The 21,921-nt window shown below is 45.1% G+C and overlaps 2 protein-coding genes across 3 annotated transcripts in view; one reads left to right on the top strand and one right to left on the bottom strand.

Moving 5' to 3' along the window:
• The first annotated feature begins 404 nt into the window (after positions 1-404).
• On the top strand, positions 405-8,768 carry LOC107106678 (chromosome unknown open reading frame, human C21orf2). Of its 2 annotated transcripts, none has more exons than XM_015406862.1 (7): positions 405-541; positions 1,766-1,784; positions 3,392-3,438; positions 5,035-5,264; positions 6,189-6,363; positions 6,607-6,700; positions 8,042-8,768. In XM_015406862.1, exons 1-7 carry the CDS (start codon positions 465-467, stop codon positions 8,165-8,167), a joined length of 768 nt encoding a protein of 255 aa, XP_015262348.1. In that variant the 5' UTR covers positions 405-464; the 3' UTR covers positions 8,168-8,768. The 2 variants fall into 2 exon arrangements, with proteins under 2 accessions (XP_015262348.1, XP_015262349.1); XM_015406863.1 differs by lacking the exon at positions 405-541 and adding an exon at positions 1,017-1,046.
• A 3,754-nt stretch (positions 8,769-12,522) lies between these two features.
• PFKL (phosphofructokinase, liver) overlaps positions 12,523-21,921 on the bottom strand; it is a 45,535-nt gene continuing 36,136 nt past the window's right edge. The window contains exons 15-22 of the mRNA XM_015406867.1: positions 20,783-20,870; positions 20,197-20,349; positions 17,509-17,673; positions 16,961-17,022; positions 16,221-16,332; positions 15,654-15,753; positions 14,356-14,461; positions 12,523-13,382 (exon numbers count right to left, since the gene is read on the bottom strand). Of these exons, the coding sequence (XP_015262353.1) occupies positions 13,235-13,382; positions 14,356-14,461; positions 15,654-15,753; positions 16,221-16,332; positions 16,961-17,022; positions 17,509-17,673; positions 20,197-20,349; positions 20,783-20,870 (934 nt within the window). The 3' untranslated portion in view covers positions 12,523-13,234. The remainder of the gene's footprint in view (positions 13,383-14,355; positions 14,462-15,653; positions 15,754-16,220; positions 16,333-16,960; positions 17,023-17,508; positions 17,674-20,196; positions 20,350-20,782; positions 20,871-21,921) is intronic.

Raw genomic sequence — 21,921 nt, 5'->3', positions numbered from 1 at the left:
TGCTCACCCTCTACCTATATGTATGGACTGGTAACTTCCATTTCAATATATCTGAAGACGTCTGCATGCATATGAAAGCTTATACCTTGAATAAAACTTTGCTGGCCTTAAAAGTGCCACTGGACTCGAATTTTATTCTACAAGCTCCCTTTTCAACCCTAAGCCATTGCTGTGGGACGCACCGCCCAGGACGTAGGTAACTCGCAGGGAGGCTATCTCCTCCCCTCCCCACACTCTGTCGCGTCTAGCCCCGCCCATGCAGTCGTTGGCTCAGACTCGCGCGGTGCCGTTAAGGGGCGGGACCGTGTGGGGCGGGACCTATTAGAAGCCCCACCCCTCCGTGGCGAGCGGGCGGGATGGATGCGATGGCGCCTGCGTCCAGGCCCGCCCTTGGAAACGCGATGGAAGCGACTGAGGCGGCCTTGGTGACGCGTCCCGGCAAGCCCGATGCCCCTGCCGGGACCATGAAACTCACCCGCAAGGCGGTGCTGTCCCGGGCGAAGGCCACAGAGCTGGGCAGCGTCCGCAAGCTGAATTGCTGGTGAGGGGCGGGGAGGAGCTCGCCCGGCGGAGGGGACTGGGTAACCCACTCCCCCCCCCCGCAACCCTTTTAGCCGCAGAGGCAGGGGTGAGAGAGGCAGGGCGAGGCCCCCCCTCCCCCTCCCGGGCTTGCTTTTCCCAGGCGGGACTCCTTGTGCCTGTAACAGCGACACAATTGGCAGAAAACGGTTAGGTTGTTCCCACCCCTTCCTCCCCAGCAGGCTCATTGAGGATGTTTTCCTTGCAGAATTCCTGCCTGCCTTTCAGTTCTTGAAAGAAGAGCCTTTTGACGAGGAGGAAAAAGTTCTAGCCCCTTACTGTTGGTGACAGAGATAAGCCAGGTTGCCTCAAGGATCCTTTTCTGAATCTGCCTCCCATCTCAAAAATCCTAGAACTGTGATTGGATCACCCAAACATTTGGTGGAGGGAGTTGGCTTTACCTCTGTGCTGTTTTCCCTGTCTCAAAGATCCCCCCCCCCCTTTTGACCTATGAAGGAACCTTACAGGTAACTAGTGTCTTTCCCCCACTGGGGTGAATTTTAGCTTTAAGGAGCTGTTTGCAGTTAAAAAAAAAAGGGCCCGAGATAGGGTTGTAACACCTCTCTATATCTCCCAGCATTTTGTCTAGTTTGGCCTGCAGGTAGTGGTTTTGACATCACAGTATTAAAGCCACTTTGTTATCCTGGCGGTGCTCTCAACAGTTCATTTAGCATCTGTTCAGAACTTCTTGATCTTTACCTTGAAGTGGTTCTGACTGGCATCGTTGCCCTCCCTTCAGATTTCCCCAGTATTTGGCTACCCTCACCTAGTTCTGCCCTGGGAGCTAACACAGTTGCCTGATTTGTGATGGCTTGCTTAAATTTAGCTTTTTGGTGTCATTGATTCCCTCTGAATACCCAGAATTCATTTGTTTTCTGAACCACCTTTTAATGAGTTGCAACTTTTCAGGTACAATATCTTTTCTGACTCCCCATCCATTGAAACCGTTGGTGGGGCCTGTATGTGTAGAGCCTTGGGATAAGAGCTGGAATAGATAGCCCAGTGTAAAGGATACATTTGTGATGCTAACTCTGTGGACTTCAGATACACTTCAGTCATTTCTGGGTTTTTTGCTGCTATAGCATAAACAATGTTGCCTCTTTGCTTGGTATCCATGCTGCTTCAGTTTGTTAACAGCATATGCTGTTATATGACTTCTGTTGAGTAATTTTCTTTTCTTTTCTAGGGGTAGCCGCCTAACAGATGTGAGTCTTGTTCCTGTCTTTCTAAAAATACTGTAAATTGCCATGTTTGCTCTGAGATACAGAACAGTTCAAATGGTTTTGTTCTACATCTTACACTGATTTTTAGCATGCTAGCTCCAGAATTACCATCTTTCTTTGCAAGTTCAAAGCCAATTCAAACTTTATTTCAAAATGAAGAGTATAGGGAGGCAGAGAGCTCGATTCTTTTGTTGGTGGACTGAAGAAGCAAACAGTCTGCACCCTTCCTGTGGTCAGTAGAGATAACAAAGGACTGGGGATAACAGTGGGGCTGTGGTTCAGTGTTAGAGCATCTGCTCTGAATACAGAGGGGTGGATCCTACCCCTCCACTGAGCAAAGTATTGTTTGTTTTATTAGTCTGTTAGCGGAAGAACCACTTAAGCTCTAGGAAGGCTACTTGAAGGACGGTTGGATCCACCCCATTGGGTCCCAGGTTGTAGGGATCAGGTAGTAGGTGATGTGAAATACCTCTGCCTGAGACCCTGGGTGAGCTCATGTATGAGTAGCCTCAGAGCACTTGCCTAACCCACAGAGATAGTGAGCACTGAGAGTCGTTTGGGGTGGATGGAAGGAGAGAGAATCTGAGTCCAAATTCCTTCTTCTTGCCACTATTAACCATGGAGGTGAGTGGGTAAGGAAGTGGCATTACAGTGGTTTGTGGGAAACGTCAGTGCCTACCTCTGCCCCTGAGAGAACTGCCAGTGAGGAAGCACCCTGCTAGAAGGAATCTCTTTCTGTGCTTGGCCTTTGGCCTAGTTTTGGTGGGAGTAATTTCTGGTGAGTTTTTCCACTGGTTTTTGTTTTGTTTTTTTAAACCCAAGGCTAGCTTTATTGGGGTTAGATTATGTTTAGATGGGGCATGGGACTGGCTAAATAGGAGTGGCTAAATAAGACATCTGGTGGCTGGAATGTCAGTGTCCTTACTCTTATGGTTAGGATAATGAACATGCAAACTATATAAATTTGGTATATTTGTTCAGTTTGCATACTTTACACAGATTACAGAGCTCTTCTTTTCATGGTGTAAAATCTTGGTTGCCCAGACACAAAATTTTGACTTAGTATGGAAATATACACCATTCCTGGGCAGATGCTTGCAGTTTATTACTTTTTACAAAATCAAGCTCAAACTGCTTCTTTTCAGTGGAATGGAAATGCTGTATTATACTGTACACCAGAGTATAGTATTTTCCCTCTTGGAGCCATTTAGCTTCCTAGGCTCTGCAGTGAAACCAGTCTCTTTCCTGGCTCTGCAGTCTTGGTGCCCTTGCTTTTTCCAGCATCTGTGGCAGCATCTAAGGAAACATATTTGCCAATATTTTATCGGTAGTGGGGAATAGAGCTTCCTGCCTTGATGTAGATGTTGTCTTGTCCACCTCTACAACTGTGTGCAAAAATAAGTCTCGTTAGTGTCTGATCCAGCATTTTTGGGTTTGGCTTCTGGCTATGTGAACATCAAAGAATTTGTCTTCAGTATGCAAAACTTCCATTCTAAAATATTGGTAACAGGAATGTTGGATGTGTGTTTCATTTTCCATGGTATTGTGCAAGGCTGCTAAAGCTGCTGTCTGCTACTTTTTATGTCTAGATCTCAATCTGCCATGAGCTTCCCAATGTTGAAGTGATCACTTTCAGGTAAGTGCTGGAACCTGACATAACACAGCAAGGTGAGGGAAGTGGCCCTTTTACCACGCTCTCTAGAAAGTCCTAACAGTTGCACCATAACCAGTGATGGTCTTCCACTACTGTGTGGAGAGTGCTGGAAAAGCCTTGTCTCTGATTGCCACCCACACCACCTCTGAAGGTGGGGTCAGAGGGAGCAAGGCTTGCAAAGCGGCTCTTAACTGGCAGGGTGGACAATACGGGTAGTCTTTCCAAGGTATTTTGTGCTTTATGAATTTGAACTCAGGAAATCTGAATATTCAATGTAGGTGAAATGCAAAGTATAATGGTAATGAACAGTAAATAAATATTTCACTTTAACTGTTGATCAGAGTGCTTGACTTGAGAATGAATTCTGTCAACATAGGGCAGGGCGGCTGGCAGGGAGGGTATCCTTTCACAGTATTAGATATACCATGGCAGAACATTTATTTATTTATTTCATTTATACCCTGCCTTTCTCCCCAGTGGGGACCTAACGTAGTTTACATTATTCCCACAACAACTCTGTGAGGTAGGTTAGGCTGAGAGTGTGTGACTGGCCCAAGGTCACCCAGTGAGCTTCCATGGCATGAGTACAGATTCAAGCCAAGGTCTCCCAGATACTAGGCTGACACTCTCAACCACAACACCGCACTGGCATTTACATACTAGAACAAACAAGAACATAGCAGAACAAATGAGAATGGTACAGTGCAGAAGAACTCTGGGACAAGCACAGATAAAGGCAATGCACACTGTATGAAATAAAGAAGTATCCATAGATTTTGGGCTTATGGTGACAAGTTTAAACTTGCAGCTTCAAGTTTGCTGGCTGTGAAACAATGCAGAAACAGCTCATAAAGAGGGACAAGATTGTAGTCCTCCCACCCTTGCAAGTGAGTGTGTTGATCAAGAGTGCACAACTCAGCTCATGCTGAGGTCCAGTCTTGTTTTATCCCAGCTGTGTCACTACATTATCAATGGGGGAGGAACCAACTTTTGTTAGTTAACATTTTTAACCCATTTTGAGTCCCCCCCCAACCCTACAACATGCATGCAGTCTTCTGTCTTTGCAGGTGTCTCTTTTGCTTGCCTCCAATTCTCTTTGCACCCTGCATTCTTCCTTTTTCTGCCTTCTTCTACCTCTTCCACTTTGCCCCTGCCCTGCAGATCTCACTATATTGCCCCTCTGTTTTTTTCATTTTCTGTCCTTTTTTTTGAAAACAAGACATTCTTGCTCCTCTTCACAAAGTTCAGTGGCCACTGCACACGTCTCTCACTCTCCCATCAAATTCACATGCTGGACAGGAGGAGTCATTTCAGTGGCAGGCAGTGCTGCATGTCTAGATAGCAGCAACAGACTGGAAGAGTTGGCACCATAAGCTCCACATGCCTTTGAACCTTGGGGAGAAGAGGGGACTGTATAGATGTAGTCATTTTCTCCTCTCCACTTTCATGGCTGAAGGGCTTGGGAGGTTGTACCTGCACAGAGGACTGCAACTTGTCTTGTGGGCTTTACGTTGTACAGATGTGGTGCAGATAAGGCTTGTCTCTGGTTTCCATTGTTCACTTGTTCTTTCCAACTAGTGTGAATAACATCTCTGACCTTGAGCCAGTGAGCCAGTGCCAGCATTTAACTGAATTGTATCTAAGGAAGAACCGGATTGCAAGCCTTGCTGAGCTATTCCACTTGAAAAAACTACCCCACTTGAGGATCCTCTGGCTGTCTGAAAATCCCTGCTGTGGCCCAGACCTTCATCGTTATCGCATGACTGTGCTGCGTAACCTTCCCAACCTCCAGAAACTTGACAACCAGTGTGCGTAATGAAAAAAGCCACTTTGGGTTCTTCAGCCTATTAACTTGTTATGAAGTGCATCATAACAGCTTCAATCAGCTATTTAAAACTGCCTCCTGGGTCCTCCCTTTCAAAGCACAACCTGTTGTCATAATCTCATTGAGGGACTGTGATTTCAGTTTGATATTGTGAAAATGGGTTGCATTTGCACCAAGACAGAAGTAGAGGTGTGGTTGCTGGATGTCCAGGCTAAGTGCCTCTCTAAAAGGTTCAAGTGCATCTCTTTGGAGGAGGAATGATGAGCAGTTGGTTTTGGGAGGTGCAAATGTTTAGTTTCACCCTCTGGTATAACCTGGCTACTTGCTGGGGACCAGTGCAAACTGCCTGAAGGAAGGGAAGGGCAGTTAAAGCTTGGCCACTTTCCCCATATGCTGTTGCTGGTGCAGGAAGAGCAATTGCTACTGGCTGAGTTGTTAGTCCTGGCCTACTTTGCATGGAGGTGGTAGACCTGTGTCTGGACTGTATTACTTGAGTCTGCAAATGGAAGCTTTTCCATGTGGAAACATTCCTTCCACATAGAAAGCCTAGCTGTCTGAACCCAAGGCTCCTTGACAGGCTAGGTTTTATGTGCAGGAAATGTTTTTGCCTTCAGATCATGTGACCTTCCACATGGAGTCTTGTTCAAATCGGTAGAGATTTATCACCTCCCATGAGAGCTAGTATTTTGATGGCTGTGTTGAGCTGTTAGTGGGCAGAAACATACTATGCAGGTAGGCTAATCCCCTTCCCCAGATATCTGCAGGAGACTTTGGGTGATGAGCATTGTCAGTGGCATGGAGCAAATCACTCAGAAGGCCATTACACTATTAATGGTTTGCTATGTTTAGCACCTTAAAGCTTTCTGTATGTGGTGGCCATAGGGTTGCTTTCTTCTTGGTTTTGTAGTGGTGACAGAGGAAGAATTGTCCCATGCACTTCTGGAAGGGGAAGAGATAACAGCGCCCCCAGCCAAATTAGACCTGGATAACTGCTGCCAAAACACCACCATGGAGTCCAGTGTGACAGACTCTACAGCAGAGAGTGAAAATGACCTCATGAACTTCAGTTTGGAGGAGACAAAGTGAGGAGGGTTTGGTTGTCAGTAATTGGGGTTTCTTTACTGGGCTTCTCATGGAATGTCTGAGTCTGTGCTGTGGTCTGGCCTTAGGTCCCCTTAGCAGATGATTTTGAAGGACACACAATGTATGTTGAAACATCTTTAATGTTCACTCTTGTGTTCAGTTGCTAGGCTGTCCCATTTCAGGGGGTGATGATCACCTAAGACTGCTGCTTTGCTTAGCTTGTTGCTTGCATTCTCATATAGCAAAATCCGTCAGCAACTTGGTATGAAGCCTGTTCCAAGAGATAAGTTTTCCTCCTTCTCACCAAGGGAAGTGGATGGGAATCGAAAGAATCGGGTGAGTGTGAGAATCGGTCTTCCTTATCGATAGCAGTGTATTTCTGAATTGTGTTTGAGCAGTCTCAGGTAGAGATGAATGGTACAAGAAACTATTGGAACAGAATGAGTTGGAATGGAATAGTTTCCTCACTAACTCTTATTTGCCCTCCTACCTGTTTGTTTCTCTGTGTTTAAATTATGTGTTTTCAAAATTTTATATATGTTTGTATTTTAAATGTTTGAAAATCTCATGTGTTTTAATGTTTTGTTCTAATGTTTGCTGCCTTGGGAACCCTGAATAAGAAACACAACATAGAAATGTTTTAAATAAATACATCCCCGTTTAGGGATCGAAAGAGGCAAAGCAATTGGCAGTATTCATAGGGGGCACCTAGAGAATGTGATGGGATCATAAGAACGCTGGAGTTGCCTTGTTGAATCAGACTCAATTTCTATTTAGACTAGTATTTGGTCTTCAAGGGCTGCAGTGGCTCAAGTGGTTAAGACACAGACCGGAAGGTCGGTAGTTCAGCAGTTCAAGACCTGAGTGCCACATGACGGCGTGAGCTTCCATCTCTGGCTCCAGCTCCTGCCAACTAGCAGTTCGAAAGCAAGAAATTGCATGTAGATAAATAGGTACCACTTTGGTGGGAAGGTAACAGCATTCCATGTGCCTCGGCATCTATTCATGCCGGCCACAACCACGGAAATGTCTTTGGACAGCGCTGGCTCTCGGCTTGGAAACGGAGATGAGCACCACATCCCTAGTCGGATTCGACTGGCTTTCGAGCAAGGGAAACCTTTACCTTGGCCTTCAACCAGGTCCTGGTCTAGTGTCCCTCTGAAGCTTATAAGGCCATGATGGTGTGTCAACCCAATTGCTCATTAAGGGGTCCCACTTTTAGCTTTTGTGGCTACTAATAGAGTTATCTTCCTTGAGTTTGGGAATTTACATTTATTTATTTATGGATTTATATCCCACCCTACCCAGCGGCTCAGGGTGGCTAACAAGCGGCAATGCCGAATTAAAAAATTTAAAACAGTAAAACAATATTACATACATAATAAAATTCGGTGCTCTAATAATTTACATAAAATCACCAAGATGTGCAACATTCCGCATTTGCGGCCGGCTTATTTAATGGCATGAGCACCAGGAATGATATTCTCCCCATCTCTGCCGGGCGACATCTACCCCCCCAGTAGTGGGGTAGAAGGATGATGGAATCTCAGTGGTGGATTGCTGTGAACTGAACAGAATAAAACTTGAAAGAACAAAATAGTCAAGTGATGACTAGGCATTGAGAAAAGAAGCTATTCTGTAGTCTTTTCTGATGCTTTTTATGTCTTGGATGAACAGAACATCTTGAATGCCATCCTGCTGCTTTTGGAAGAGCTGGATTTGGAAGGCCTAGAAGTCGTCTATCAGACATCTGGGAACAAACTGCAGGCCTTGCAGAAGAAGGAGCTTCATGAGGAGCGATAGCGAATGCCAGGCAGTGTAACTGTTATCAGACTTGCATCACCAGCTCTCACTGAATGCGCTTTGCGTTGCTGAGCAGGGTGTTGGGGTGTGCTGTCATGCATGGGAAGAAACAACATGCATCCCCGTGTGCTTCACGTGTGAGGACCCTGCTCTACAATGAGACTTCACCTGTTGTCACAACTCACATGCTTGTATCTGTGCATCCTCTACTCAGTGTTCCACAAAGGCTCTCCATCAAGAGAGCAAACAAGCATACCCAGAACTGTGGAAGGTCGTTTTTACATGGAAAGGGGAAAGCTGTTGTGCCCTCTGTGTCCAAGATGTGCCTCCAGCTAGAAGAATTGCTCCTAGTCTCACTCTGTTAAGAATAAGCCTGGACTGTAGTGATTCTGCTAGCGTGATGTTCTTCCCTTGTATTGCACTGCTGTGCTGGTGCAAGAATGAATTTGATACCTTCCTCCTCTTACAATGAGGAGCCTTTGACAATAACTTGGCCACTGAAGGCCAGAGGTTCACAGAAGAGTCCTTACAAAATCATTGAACTTTTAAATTGAGCAACAAAGACTTCAAATTCAGTGGTACCCTTCTAGTCTCTCCCTATGGTGCTTTGGGCTAGAAAACAGGAGTATCAGCTTCAGTCAGATCATTTTGTGATTTGTTTTTGTTTGATAAAGAAGTCTGTCAAGCATCCTTGGAAGTCTGCTTCTGCTTTGTCCACTCACTTGCCTAATTCATCTGTTCACTAGCATGGGGGCAGGGCTGCATACACACGTTGACATGGGAGAAGTGAGAATCTGGTTATGGTACGAGGACAGATGGGATTGTAGAGATAGGCTGTCTGCTCAGTACAGTATAACACACCACACACTGAAATAATATTAAGAAACTGACGTTTTCTAGCCTGTAATAGGGAGTTTGTTCCTGTCTCAAGGAAAGGACAACTTTCTCAACAAGCAAAGTTGTGAATCCTGTTCCTTCATGAAGGTAGGGTGTCTGTGTGTTCACCTCATTATGCTTTGTTAGGATCTGAAAGTTATCCACCTCTTTATAGATGGGACTGATTTTTTGTTGCCTTTTCAAGGATGTACCATTTGTCATCTACCATTGTAAATTCCAGTTGAGCTTGTGATAGACCGCTATCTCACAGGTCCAAGTGAGCTCGGAACCCTCAGCACTCAACCTTGGCTCTGGGTCTTGAGCTACTGAAGGTTTATGTTTTTGCATGTAAGTGCAAGGCATTGGTGCTTTAAAAATGTGCAGTCTGGTTGCATAAATGATTTCCTGGTGTTCATTTTGATTAGCTTGTGCTGAAGTCTACTAGGAGTTCAAAGTAATGATAGTCACCAGAAAGTAGCTGCAGATGAACATGAGTATTGGAAATATTGAGCTGTTTTAGGTACCACAGTGATGGAGAGATATGGTATTATGTTAGAAAGTGCCATTTCTTTCTATGGCTGGTCCTCCTGTTAGTATTCCTGAAGCACTATTGCTCAGAGGGGTCCAGTTCTACTTTAAAAAGCAAAAAGTGTGTCTTGGAATACCTGCCTTGATTGGTGATTGTACAGCTAGTCAGTTGTACTACTCTAGGAAAGAAATCAGACAGAAAACATACCAACAATGGAAAATTACCTTTTCAAAGCTAAAAAGGGGTTCTGGAATCTTACTTCATGTGCTATAGGATTAACCCAACAAAAGGTAACATTTGCTAAGGTTATCCACCTTTCTAGAGCAAGTCACACATATCAGTGTTCCACAAAGAGAATGCCAACTTCAGTTTCTGCTGTGATCAACTGTTATTAACTGTTTTAGAAGGAGCTAATAGTTATTTGTAACACTTAGGAGAACAATTTCTTTGAACACAGAGAATCAAGAATATACTGTGTTCAACGAAAATATCATCCTGAGTGCTACAAGTAACTTTTAGCCCCTTCTAAAACATTTAGCTACAGTTGGTCACAGCAGAAATTATAGTTGGCATTCTCCCTGTGGAATACTGATAATGCCCCCAGTATAGGACCCCCCCCCCCCAGTACTTGCACTCCTTATAATAGAGCTTGGCCCTCCCGCCCATGTCAGTGTCCATCTACTTTAGCCCAAAAGAGCACAAACTATTTTGTGCCCAGCCACTGCAAAGCTGAAAAACATCTTTTAATAGTTCAGTTTTAAGGGGGGGGGGGGAATCAGTTCTAGTTATGTGTCCCAAGGTAGCTTCTTTCAGGCGGCCAAGAGTCTCAAATTAGTCACAATACATGATAATGAGCCATAAAGGGGCCTTTCATATGTCTCTGCACTGGCAGAGATGTATTTGTACCCTTATTTTAATAGCTACAGTTCATGGCTCTCTAATTTGCCCTTCTTTTGAGGTTTGTATTAAGAACGGCCTGTAAAAACTGGCAGTCTTATGGTTGTAATAATTTTCAGAAAAAGCTCAAATTTTGTTGAAGTGATAGCCAAAGGCTGTCTTTATAAGTGATAACTGGGAATTTTTTAAAGTATGGGATGTCAGTTATAAATGTTCTGTGTTTAAATATAGGCTTTTCATTTTTTGGGAAGCAGAAAATATACAAACTCGATTAAAGAAAAATAGCTTATTTCTTAACCTTCTGTCTACCTCAGCCATTTATCTAAAACTGTACTGAGGAAAATGGTTTTGCAATGATGTCCTTTTCCAAGATTGCTTCTTTTTGACACAAGCAAGCTACGCTTCTTGTCTTGAAATACAAACTCATAGTACTGAACAGGTATAGGGGAAAATGCTGTTTAAAAGGAACATGCAGAGCATGAGCTCTGCCTCTGTTGGTTGAACAACTGTGGCTTGACTAAACATGGTGGGCCAGAGTGATGAACTCTCACTGTAGCATGCCAGGAGAGTTACAAAGGAAAATAAGAGAGCTGCTACTTTTATTTAAATAGGAAGAGAACATGGAAAGGAGGACAGCAATAGCTTTGGCTGCACTGTAGTAGAATATAGATGTTACAGCAGGCAGGAACTTGACAGTGGACTACTGGTAGCTGAAAGAAGAGATGAGCACACACTAGAAACCTTGGGGTTTTTAGAGCTTCAGAAAGGAGATTTCATGGTAGAAAACTTTAATGGAGGTATGAAAATTAGGCTTCAGAAATTGAGTATGAGGTGTTTTCAGCGCTAAGGCTAGGCTGTTTCTACTTGCAAGACAATAAGGCTATCAGGATGGGTGCAGCTCAGACTCCATTCTGGTACATTTACGGGACTTAGTGAGGGCTAATAAAGATACACTATTTTTACAGAGCCTTCCTGTTTCTATGTAGATACGGCTGAGAACTCTGTTCAAAGCCTTGGCGCTTTCCCTCTTTCCCAAGGAGACCTGGATCAAGTAATTAGAAAACAAAAAGACTTTCCGCTTACCAAGGCCCAGGGACAATACTTCTCGATAGTTTAACACCAAGAATAGTATCTTCGGCTGCCATCACACACTAAACAATCCACTTTCAATGCACTTTCCAACTGGATTTTGCCAGTTCACACAGTAAAATCCAGTTAGAAAGTACACTATTTAGTGTGTGTGACCACAGCCTGCTAGTAGTTCTAGCATTTCCTGTTTACTGGAACAAACATAAGGACCAAAACAGATATAATGTTGGGAGTCTGTTAACAGTTTCCTACAATTTTAAAAAGACTTAGATTGGCAAAACCGCACAGGAAAGAAAGGATAACACCTACCCACTTCGTTTCCAATCTGAATTGGAGCTCTATGGCAACTATTGCTCTTTTAAAAAAGACCAGGAAGATCCATTCATGAATTTCCCCCCCAAACATCATGCTTCTTAGCCCTGAGGGAATTGGCAGACGAGTTGTGGTGGCATGGTGTGCTATTACTCAACAATGCTAACTTACCTAGTGCACTGTACTACAATATTACCAGGACCGGCCTTGCTTGTTTTGGTAGTACACGCATCAAAACATCCGCCACTCCCTGCCTGGACAAGTGCAAAGGTATGCACTTGGCACAAACTTAGGCTCTGGCTTGAAGCAGGTGTTGAAAAGTACCTTTGATTATACCTGGCAGTAAACAAATCCAGCCAGCACCAAGATCTCCTGCTATTCCAGATATCATTTAACCTCACTGAAGCAGTATTCCACCTGTAGCAGAAAGCAGGCATGGGATTGTGCAGGGAGGAGTTTAGTATCTACCTGGAGCACCAACAGGCCTGTGCCAGAACAGTCGTCATTATAAACTCCCACTATCTGCCACTTGATTTCTCCTTTACACTAAAGTTGCAGAACATGACATAATTAGTTCACTTCATTCTGTGAAGTCAGAGTCTGATCCCCAACCAGAAGCAGAATTGGCCAACACACAGGTTTGATTCAGTGATTTTTTTTAATTGCTACAGACAACCACAGGTGGATTACATGATACTGAGGTCACAGAACTGCATCAGGGAGAGTGCAGACACAACATGGCCACAGAGTTGTTGGTGGCACTCCCACAGCACTAGACACAGACAATGAATCAGGCACACTAAGCCAGAATGGCATGGAGAAGAGCATTTTCCACACAAAGCCACAACATGCTGCCTTCCCAACCCAGCATTCAGACGCACTGCTCTTGCTTAGTTGGCACTTAGAGCCTGGTGGAAGGGGAAGAGAAGAGCTCTTCTGACAGTTGCTGCTACTTCATGGGCAAAACATGCAGACGAAAGACCTGCGAGATAAGATTTTGCTGGGTGACGCAACAGTGGCCAACAGCAGTTCTCAGGCCGTAACAGGACTCATCAGGTGCCTAAAGGAACACCTGAAGTGGAAGAATAAAACAAAAGCCTCTGAAATTGGAATGGGCTCCAAGGCCTGTATCCACACTTTTGCTACCAAGGAAATCCTGCCTGCCTGCCTGCCCTCCCCCCCACCTCATAGGCAGAATGAAGCTCCTTGCCCTGGGCCAGGAGACAGCCAGACTGCCCCCGGCCACTCTCCTGCAGGCTCTTAGTGGCACCAGCACTGCACTCAAAAGGCTTGAGAAGGCCAGGGAGGGGGTGTGGGATTACAGCAAACTGGCGGTGAAAGGGAGGAGAGAGAAAAGGTTATAGCTAGAATCCCTTCTCAATGCTGAGTGTTCGCCGGGTGACATGCTCCATCTTCCCAGTTACGTATTCGGTCAGGCTGATCTGGTAGTGGGCCAGCATCTTCAGCATCAAGCGCAGGTTCAGCCACCATTGCTCTTTGGGTAGCCTGTGCCTGCAGGGAGGAAAAGAACAGGGTCACAGTGCCAGGGCATCAGCTCTCAGCTGGGCTGCAGATATAATGATGATGATGATGAAGAGGAGATTGGATTTATACCCCGCCCTTCACTACCCAAAGGTGTCTCAGAGCGACTTACAAGCTCCTTTCCCTTCCCCTCCCCACAACAGACCCCCTGTGAGGTAGGTGGGGCTGAGAGAGCTCTGACAGAAACTGCTCTTTTTCAAGGACAGCTCTTGCCAGAGCTATGGCTTGCCCAAGGTCATCCAGCAGGTGCAAGTGGAGGAGTGGGGAATCAAACCCGGTTCGCCCAGATTAGAGTCCGTGCACTTAACCACTACACCAAACTGATGAAGAGAGCAGCTTTGGGCATGTGCAGAATATTTTCCCCTACACAACCATCCTTTGCCTATGGTGAGAAAGACACAGTGAGTCCACCAAGCTCCCTCTTCAATTCTGTATGAAAAGGCCAAAGTATTGACCAGAAAGGAAGAAACCTCCTCACTCCGCAGTGTCAAATGAAAAGGGCTTCCCTGACAGTTCAAGAGCCACCCGTTCCACCTGAGTCTGTCCTGGATAGCTCAGGCTAGCCTGATCTTGTCAGATCTAAGCTAAGGGAGACCGCTAAGGAATACCAGGGTTGTGACACAGAGACAGGCAATGGCAAACCACCTCTGAATGTCTTTTGCCTTGAAAACACCACAGGATTGCCATTAAGTCAGCTGTGACTTGGTGGCAATTTTTTTTAAAAAATACAACAATAAAAGGTAATAAAGGAAGGTTAGCAGACAGTGAGTGCTTCTGGATTTATCGCATACTGACGTATTTGGCTTCATGTTCTCCCAGCCACAATTATCTACACACTAGCCCTTTCCCTGAGTTTGGTCTTATTTCTGGTAGAATATGCTCCTCCTGCTATTGCCAGAGGCTCGAATCCCATGACTTGGGTGGTGGAAGGAATGCTACTTACTCAAAATCTGTGACTTTCTTGAGTTCAGTCACAGGGCTGAAGGACACAGTCTTCCTCTTCAGGCCTATCACACAAGCAGATTCGGCACCATTGGCAAATACACGCCCTTTGGAAAGAAAAGGGCCAGTGTGAGGTATGGAGTGGTCTAGGACTGAGGGCACCTGGGCTTCAGATCCCTTCTCCTCCTTGAAGCTAACTGGTTGACCGGTTGGGCCAGTCATGCACTTTTATAACCTACATCACAGGGTTGTCACAAGAATCAAACGGAGGAGGAGTGGAAGGGTGGGATGCAAATGTGATGGGTGCCTGCAGTGCTAGACAGTAACGACATTCAATAAATAGCTAAATGTTAGAGTGAGGTGGTCAAGAGCCAGCAGCCACAGAAAAGCAAAGGTTTCTACAATCAAGCAAGGGTGAAGGAAAACAGCTGCATGCTTTCTCCACTGAACATGGTCAAGTAGTGGAGCACAGACACTCCATGGCTTCACAACATCAGCAGAGCAAGGAGATTGAACTTCAGGAGCCCAAACACACAAGAGGGACGCAATGCTGTCCTGTCATGCCTAGGCTCTGGTGCCTGTTGATGAACATTATTAATTATAGGCCTCATTTGTTTTGAGGGCAGGTGACGGCATGGTTTAAGGGAACTACTAGAGCCTTGAAACAGCAGTTTTCAGAACCAAAAGACATCCGTGCTCTGGGCAGAGGTTAGCTCAGAATAATCTGGCTACTGGATGAGTAATGTAATCTTTGGAACAGCAGGATGAACTGGTGCAGGCAGAGGGAAATGGAAGGGTATAAGAACAGAGCAATGACTTCCATGTATGGTACACAGAGGTCTGTAGGGAGAAGGACCTTGGGAATCCTGTCTGGATGCAATGCATTAGCCAAGCACAGAGTGTCAACAGTTTCTACTAGAGGCCAAGAATTGCCAGTGCGTCTCTCCCTCTGAGGTGAGCAAGCTGCCAGGGAAGGTCTGTCCCTCATGGTGACATTGTCAGCAGAAAAGCTTAGAGAGCATCCTCAGGAAGCCTGTCCCTTGGCCTAGGGGCAAATAGCTCAAGCAATATATGGTAGGGCTTCCTCTGGAAGTCATTTGTGCCAGCTGTCCTGTGACCTTCGACTTAAAGCTGACTTGCAATAATGGCAGTTGCTGCAAACCTGGCTGGTAGGCAGAGGATCCAAGGCCTGGTGCATGAGAGCTTTTTTCCATTCTACTGACTGGGTCTCAAGCATTTTCCCTCCTACAAGATGCTACAGCAAGCACTTCCACCACACAGGTGATAACACCAACATACCTTTGCGGTAAGCCTCCTTCAGCTTATCTGACATCCAAAGGATTGCTTTCACACCTAGCTTAGTGCCATAGTTGCGATCAAATGGTGTTGGAGCACCTCCCTAGAAAGAAATAGGAAATTAATGGCAGGGGTGGAGGCAAAAGACCATGGTGAGAGACAAAACACCATTACAAAACCAAAAAACAACAAACAGAAAAGGTTCACTTAGAAAAAAGAAAAAAACCCCCAGAAAATGGAACCTTTAGTTGCTGTAGATTTTCTGGGTTGTGTGGCTGTGGTCTTGTAGAAACTGACATTTTGCCAGTAACTGTGACTGGCATCCTTAGAGGTATAACACAGAAAGATGGAGTTCTCTCTGTGTCAAGGAACCCTTAGCCATGCACCACACAGATTTGAGTGTCAAGTTTTGATGAGGGCAACCTGAGTAAAGACTCCTTGACAACACCTTTCCTCTCATTATTCCTTTTGCCCACCTACACCCTTAATCAGTTCTATCATTCAGTAATTTTGCAGCCCCTCAGAGTGCTGATGTCACCTATGGGCCACCCACTATTCTGCTCCACCTACCTGCTGAAGGTGACCGAGGACATTGATCCTGCAATCGAATATCCCTTTCCCCTCCGAGGAATACAGGTTGTACAGGAACTCAGTGGTATAGTGCTCATGGCACTTCTCGTTCCTGAGGGGGAAGTGCGGTAAAGAAGGCACTGTGACACATGACACAAATACAGCCACATCCACGAGAGGCTGCTTGCTGATGAGTTTCTGGGACAAAACCTTTAAGCCCCTCAGTGAACGAGTCCCATGAATCTCACAGAGCAGTTCCCTTCATATGAGCTCTCCTACACTCTTAGTTAATGAGGATGGAGCCTAATTACTGCCCCTCATGAACAGCAAGGAGCAGGCCCTCCTCTGATGGCAGCTCCAGCCCTGTGGAACTCCAAACAGAAATATGTCAGAAATAGTTACTTTTAATCTTCTTAAGGCAACCAAAGACATTCTGATTTTGGTTAGTCACTGGGTCCTGATTTTTATTTACTACTTTATTCTGTGTTTTCATTAACAAATAAGGCTTCAATACCCAAAATATTCTGGTGTATAACTCCAAGGTAAAGATGGATGTTTGGTTTTTAATAAAATAAAATTTAAAATGTTATGGATAGCAAGGCACCCCAGGAAGTGTGCAGAATGTTGCCAGCCCTTTGTTCTGCCAGACCCGTATGGGATGCAGCTGGCAAATAAACAAACCAGAACACAGTTAAAGCCAGCCACAAATCCTGGGAAGCCATGGCAGCACGGCTACTCACCGCAGAACTAGCCCTCTCTGAATGTCCGTTTTCATTTTGTCAGTCAAGTGTTCAACATTTGCCTAGAAAGAGAACAGCAGCTTTCATTGGACCAGCTTTTGGTTGCTTCAAGACTATAGCGTTAACTTTTCAGGTGAAAGAAGAAGGAAATGTTGTTTGTTAGCTACAGAGGGAATTAGGCCAGGTAATCCTGTGCTCCCGTTGGAGAACATTAGAATTGATCAAAAGCACAGCAGACAATGAACAAAAAGACAGCTAAGAGAGAAGAAACTCAGGTCATTTAAAAGGCTACTATACAAAATGGGCAAATCAGTTAAGAGACAGTGATTCCTAAGAGGAATCTATTCATAGTCAGCCAAAATTCTTTCTGTGGGTGACATTCCGCCCCCTCCCCCCCGGCCGCAGAATGTATCCTCCTTCCCATGCTCTCCTCTTCCTCTCTGCACATTCACCAGTGCAGAGAGATCACTCTTTGTGCCACCCCATTATGAAAAATCTGCACTTTGCTGAGCTCACAGCACATACACAGTGTTTTGCCACCAGTGTACCTTCAAGTCGTGAATGGTGAAAGGTTCTTCATACACGTAGGCTGCGTCGGCTCCGACTGCAATGCCAGTCACCGTTGACAAGTAGCCACAGTAACCCCCCATAGTCTCCACAATGAACACACGCCGCTTAGTGCCAGAAGCAGACTGCTTGATGCGGTCACAGCTCTACAGAGGCAGGAGAGGAAAGAACAGAATGTTTATTCACCCAGACATTTGGAGGGCGATAATTCTGACCTGAAAATTCTGATAATTCTGACAGCGTTCCGTGCGCCTTGGTGTTTAGTCATGCCGGCCACATGACCACGGAAACGTCTTTGGACAGTGCTGGCTCTTTTGCTTTGAAACGGAGATGAGCACTGCAACCCTAGAGTCGGATTCGACTGGCTTTCGAGCAAGGGAACCTTTACCTTTACCTTAATTCTGACCTCAACATGTCAGGCCAAGCCACTGCACTGAGAAGTCTCTGATTATGGAGGGCAACTTTGCTTAGGGATTACAACAAAACAAGCTCAACACAAGACCAACATTGGGATTATAGGGCATGAACTAGCTCCCTCTGGTTCTTTTTGGAGAAAACCATTCAAGAGCCACCCGTCATGCTTTGTGTTCTCAAAGCTGGCCACATCCACTGCAACTGGAAGAAATGCCAAGCACTACTTTATGGGGATTTTTTGTCACTGGTCTGGTGCTTCTTCAGATCTGATCAGCCCACATGCCCTAAACCTTCCCCCAAAATTCAGTGTTACCCAAACTGGCAACATGGCTATGTGTCAGCAGGACCCATTCAGCATTCCAGAGAAAATAGAACTTTATGAGCTGCCTGGCTGGGTAACACCAAAGTCCATTCAGTCTGACTGAACACGGGACAAGTTTGTTGAGGACATCCAGCTATGCCAGATGCTGAAGACCTGGGAAGGCTGCAAAGAGCTCCACAAGGATGTGTCCAGACTGGGTGAATGGGGAGCCAAATGACAGACAAGATTCAAAGTGAGTGTAAAGGAAATTCACAGAAGCACAGATGTGGTCTGAACTGTGAATGTCCACAAAAGAGATCTTCAGGTTGCGAGTTATACTGTTAACTCAATGTGTGGCAGAAGTGCAAAGGTAAATTTTAAGTAAGGGATAAAACATCAATTTTCATAACGTTTTTATATTTGGGGACACTATACACAATTTCTGCTTAAGGTGATAGCCATATGAACAGTACTAGATAGATAGAGTTGGTTACACTATCTCAAAAAGGGTATCATAGTTCTGAAAAAGGAGCAAAAACTGCAACCAAAATTACCAGAATTGGAGTACCTTCCCTATGGGGGGGTGGGGTGGAAAGTTTGAGGGCTTTTTAGTTCAGAAACAGGAGATGACTAACAGAAAACATGAGAGCGAGAGAGATAAAATTATGACAATGAATGTAAAGGAGTTTTTCTGCCTCATTCATAATATTTATTAAAATATTTATATCTTGCCTTTCTGTGAAGACCCAATCTTAATTAATTAATTAATTAATTAATACAGGAACTCTAACAGTACAAATCCTATGCTGAGTTTCTCCAACATAATGTCAGGTTCAACAGTCAAACAAGTGGAGCACAGTCTTCCAAGAAGCATATACTTTATTGTCAGCACTATTGATCAGGAACACAAGCACTGTTAGGAATGAGCCAAAAGGGAAAGCTTACTGGGATATACAGAGTTCAAACTACCCCCCCCCCACTTGTGGGCCAAGCCAAGATTTAGCTTGAAGTAACTCTGCACAGTATTGCACTATACATTACCTGATGAAATTGACTGGGATTATATTCAAGACAGACAAAACAAAGCCATTTTTTCATACAATGAAAATTATGGAACTCACTACCACAAGATGGCAGTGATGGCCACTGGCTTCAAAATGAAACTAGACAGATCAATAAAGGACAGGTCCATCAATAGCCATTAACTGCAAAGCCTTCCATATTGTTTGCTGGGGGGACAAACAATGCAGAAACGATTATTGTTTTCATGCTCTTTCTTTGTGGGCTTCCCAGAAGCATCGGGATAGCCACAATTGAGAACAGAGATTCTGTATTCCAGCTGTTACTTGGTTCTCCAAGAACAGTGAAATGGAATGCCACAGAATGTGAATATCCTGAATAATCAAGTCTTGAGCTGTGCAGCCTGGTACAGAATTTGGCTTCCTGGTAAACACTGGCTTGTATCCAAAGCAGCATCCACAGAACGTGAATGGAGTTTTCCTGCATTATTTTCTACCCTGAAATCCTCTTTGACTCCAGGAACAGTTATTCCTGGAACACAGGGCCCAGGTAGATGAATAGGCACCTGCCTCAGAGGACTGCAGTGAGGAAGGGGATGAAATTACCCTTCCTCCCTCTTGTCAGCTAAGCTTGATTTTGTTGGATCCAAGCTTGTATGGAGGAAAGAGCTCAAAAACATGCTAGCAGCATGCTGAACATTCAGATTAAAATGGGCAAATTGGAATAGGGTTTCTAGTGATCGGAGGGGACAGTGAAAGAGCTGCTATGTTCTGTATGATTCCATCTCCCATCCCCCATTCCATCCCATGCCTCCCCTCCCCAAGTTCCAGACACATGGAATAGAATATATCAATGCAAGAAAGATGATTGAATTCATCTCCCAAGATGCTCTAGTTCCCAGAATGCATCAGGCTGTCAGGAATTCCTGGCTTACCTCCATGGCAGCATTGACAGCCGTATCTGACCCCAGGCTGAAGTCTGTCCCAGGCACATTGTTGCTGATGGTAGCTGGGATCACAGACATGATGATGCAAAGCTCGTCATATTGACCCCGTGCTTCCACCAGCTGTAATACTCCTTCGTAGGCCTGAAAGAGACCACTGAGTCAGATACACACACCACACAGTGGAGGCCAAGCACTGGGTCAGAAGAAGCAGAGAGTAAAGGAAGTGATTCAATACCTTTCAGCGGCTTCATGCTGCTACTAAGAATTTTGGTCCAGCATCTGAGCTGTGTGGGAGATGCCTGCCTTTAGGTAACTCATGGTCTTTGGGGTTGGGCAAACGATGCCAGCATCTGTCCCTATCAGTACATAGTTCAGTCCACTAAACAGCTAGGGCTGTGGCTGCCAGACATTACGGAGCCAGAGGGACAACGAAAAAAAGATTTCTCACCACTGAGCATCTATCCTGGCCCTTGTACATGGTAAGCTCATAACTGGTCCAAGGGTAAACATGCAAGCCTTGTAGAACACGTAGAGGCATTTCTCAAATAAAACAGCCCAATGAGTCTCTTCACACCTCAAATCCACCAATGACCATCAGTCCCTGGATGTTAAATTTCCGGATGGTGTCCACAATGTTTTCCATGCATGTCTTTGGGAGAGTTCTGGCAAAGAAGAAGAAAACAGGCAGTTAGAAAATTCAGAATGCAGCACTCACTTCTACCATTCATATCTTTGTGTTAAAGAAATTGTTCTACAGTAGAATGGCCTCTTAACAAGGGAACAAAAGGGGCTGTTTATGCATGAAGCAGGCAGAAAGGTCATCTAAAATTCTGTGTCCCAATTTAATTTGGTGCCCTAGATTCATTTGCCAGATAAGAGTATGAGGCGAAAAGAGGCACATGCACTAATGTTTAGGCTTTGAAAGAATGTGTCCTTTGCCAAGAAAGCGGGGACAGACTCTCACACAAGGACAAGACCAAGAACCACTTAGGCACAATGTACTTTTTGTATTATTCCCTGGAGAATGAATGGCCCTGTGACCACCAAAGGAAAAAGGGAACTTCTATTTAGCTGTGCTTACTTGCTCCCTGTTCAACCCAGCTGACCACTGGAGAGTATAATTCAGTTTGCCTTCTGAAGAGACTCCTACATTTAGATGAGTAAGTGCTCAGTAAAAAGGAGCTCAGCCAGTTAGCTCACAAAGAAGCATGGCCAGTCCTCACCTCTAGTGCTAAGCAAACGAGGAGGTTTCCTGCGTAAGGGCATCAGTTCACTTAAGATGCTGGCTGGCCACCTACAGGTTTGCATATTCTACATACCCCTCTGGGAGCACAGTTTGTCAAGCAAGGTATGTATGGGGAAGGGGAAAGATGTAATACATGGACCAATTGCAGGATTTCCTGCCTCAGCTTTACAGTCTGTATTTGATCCAGCAGTATGCACACTTGCAGTGGTATAAAGTGATGACTGGGCAGGACAGCAGCCATAGTTGCTGCATCAGCCACACATGGGGCATGTAGTACTTGGAGGGGGGAAATTCTCTTGGACTGGGTGAGATTGGACTTGGTAGGAATGGAGTGAGGAAGGAGCGCATGTGTGTGTGTGTGTGTGAGAGAGAGAGAGAGAGATCACCAAAAGAGTCTACTGTACATCACCAGATGACACAGCCAGCCAGATAAAGATTTGTTTTTGTCAGAAAGAAAGAAAAGCAAA

This window comes from Gekko japonicus, unplaced genomic scaffold (assembly GCF_001447785.1).
Source record: "Gekko japonicus isolate JY-2015 unplaced genomic scaffold, Gekko_japonicus_V1.1 scaffold1023, whole genome shotgun sequence".
In the NCBI taxonomy this organism is placed as follows: Eukaryota; Metazoa; Chordata; class Lepidosauria; order Squamata; family Gekkonidae; genus Gekko; species Gekko japonicus.
Note: the sequence above shows the minus strand (reverse complement) of the source record. Positions and strands in the feature narration are given on the sequence as shown.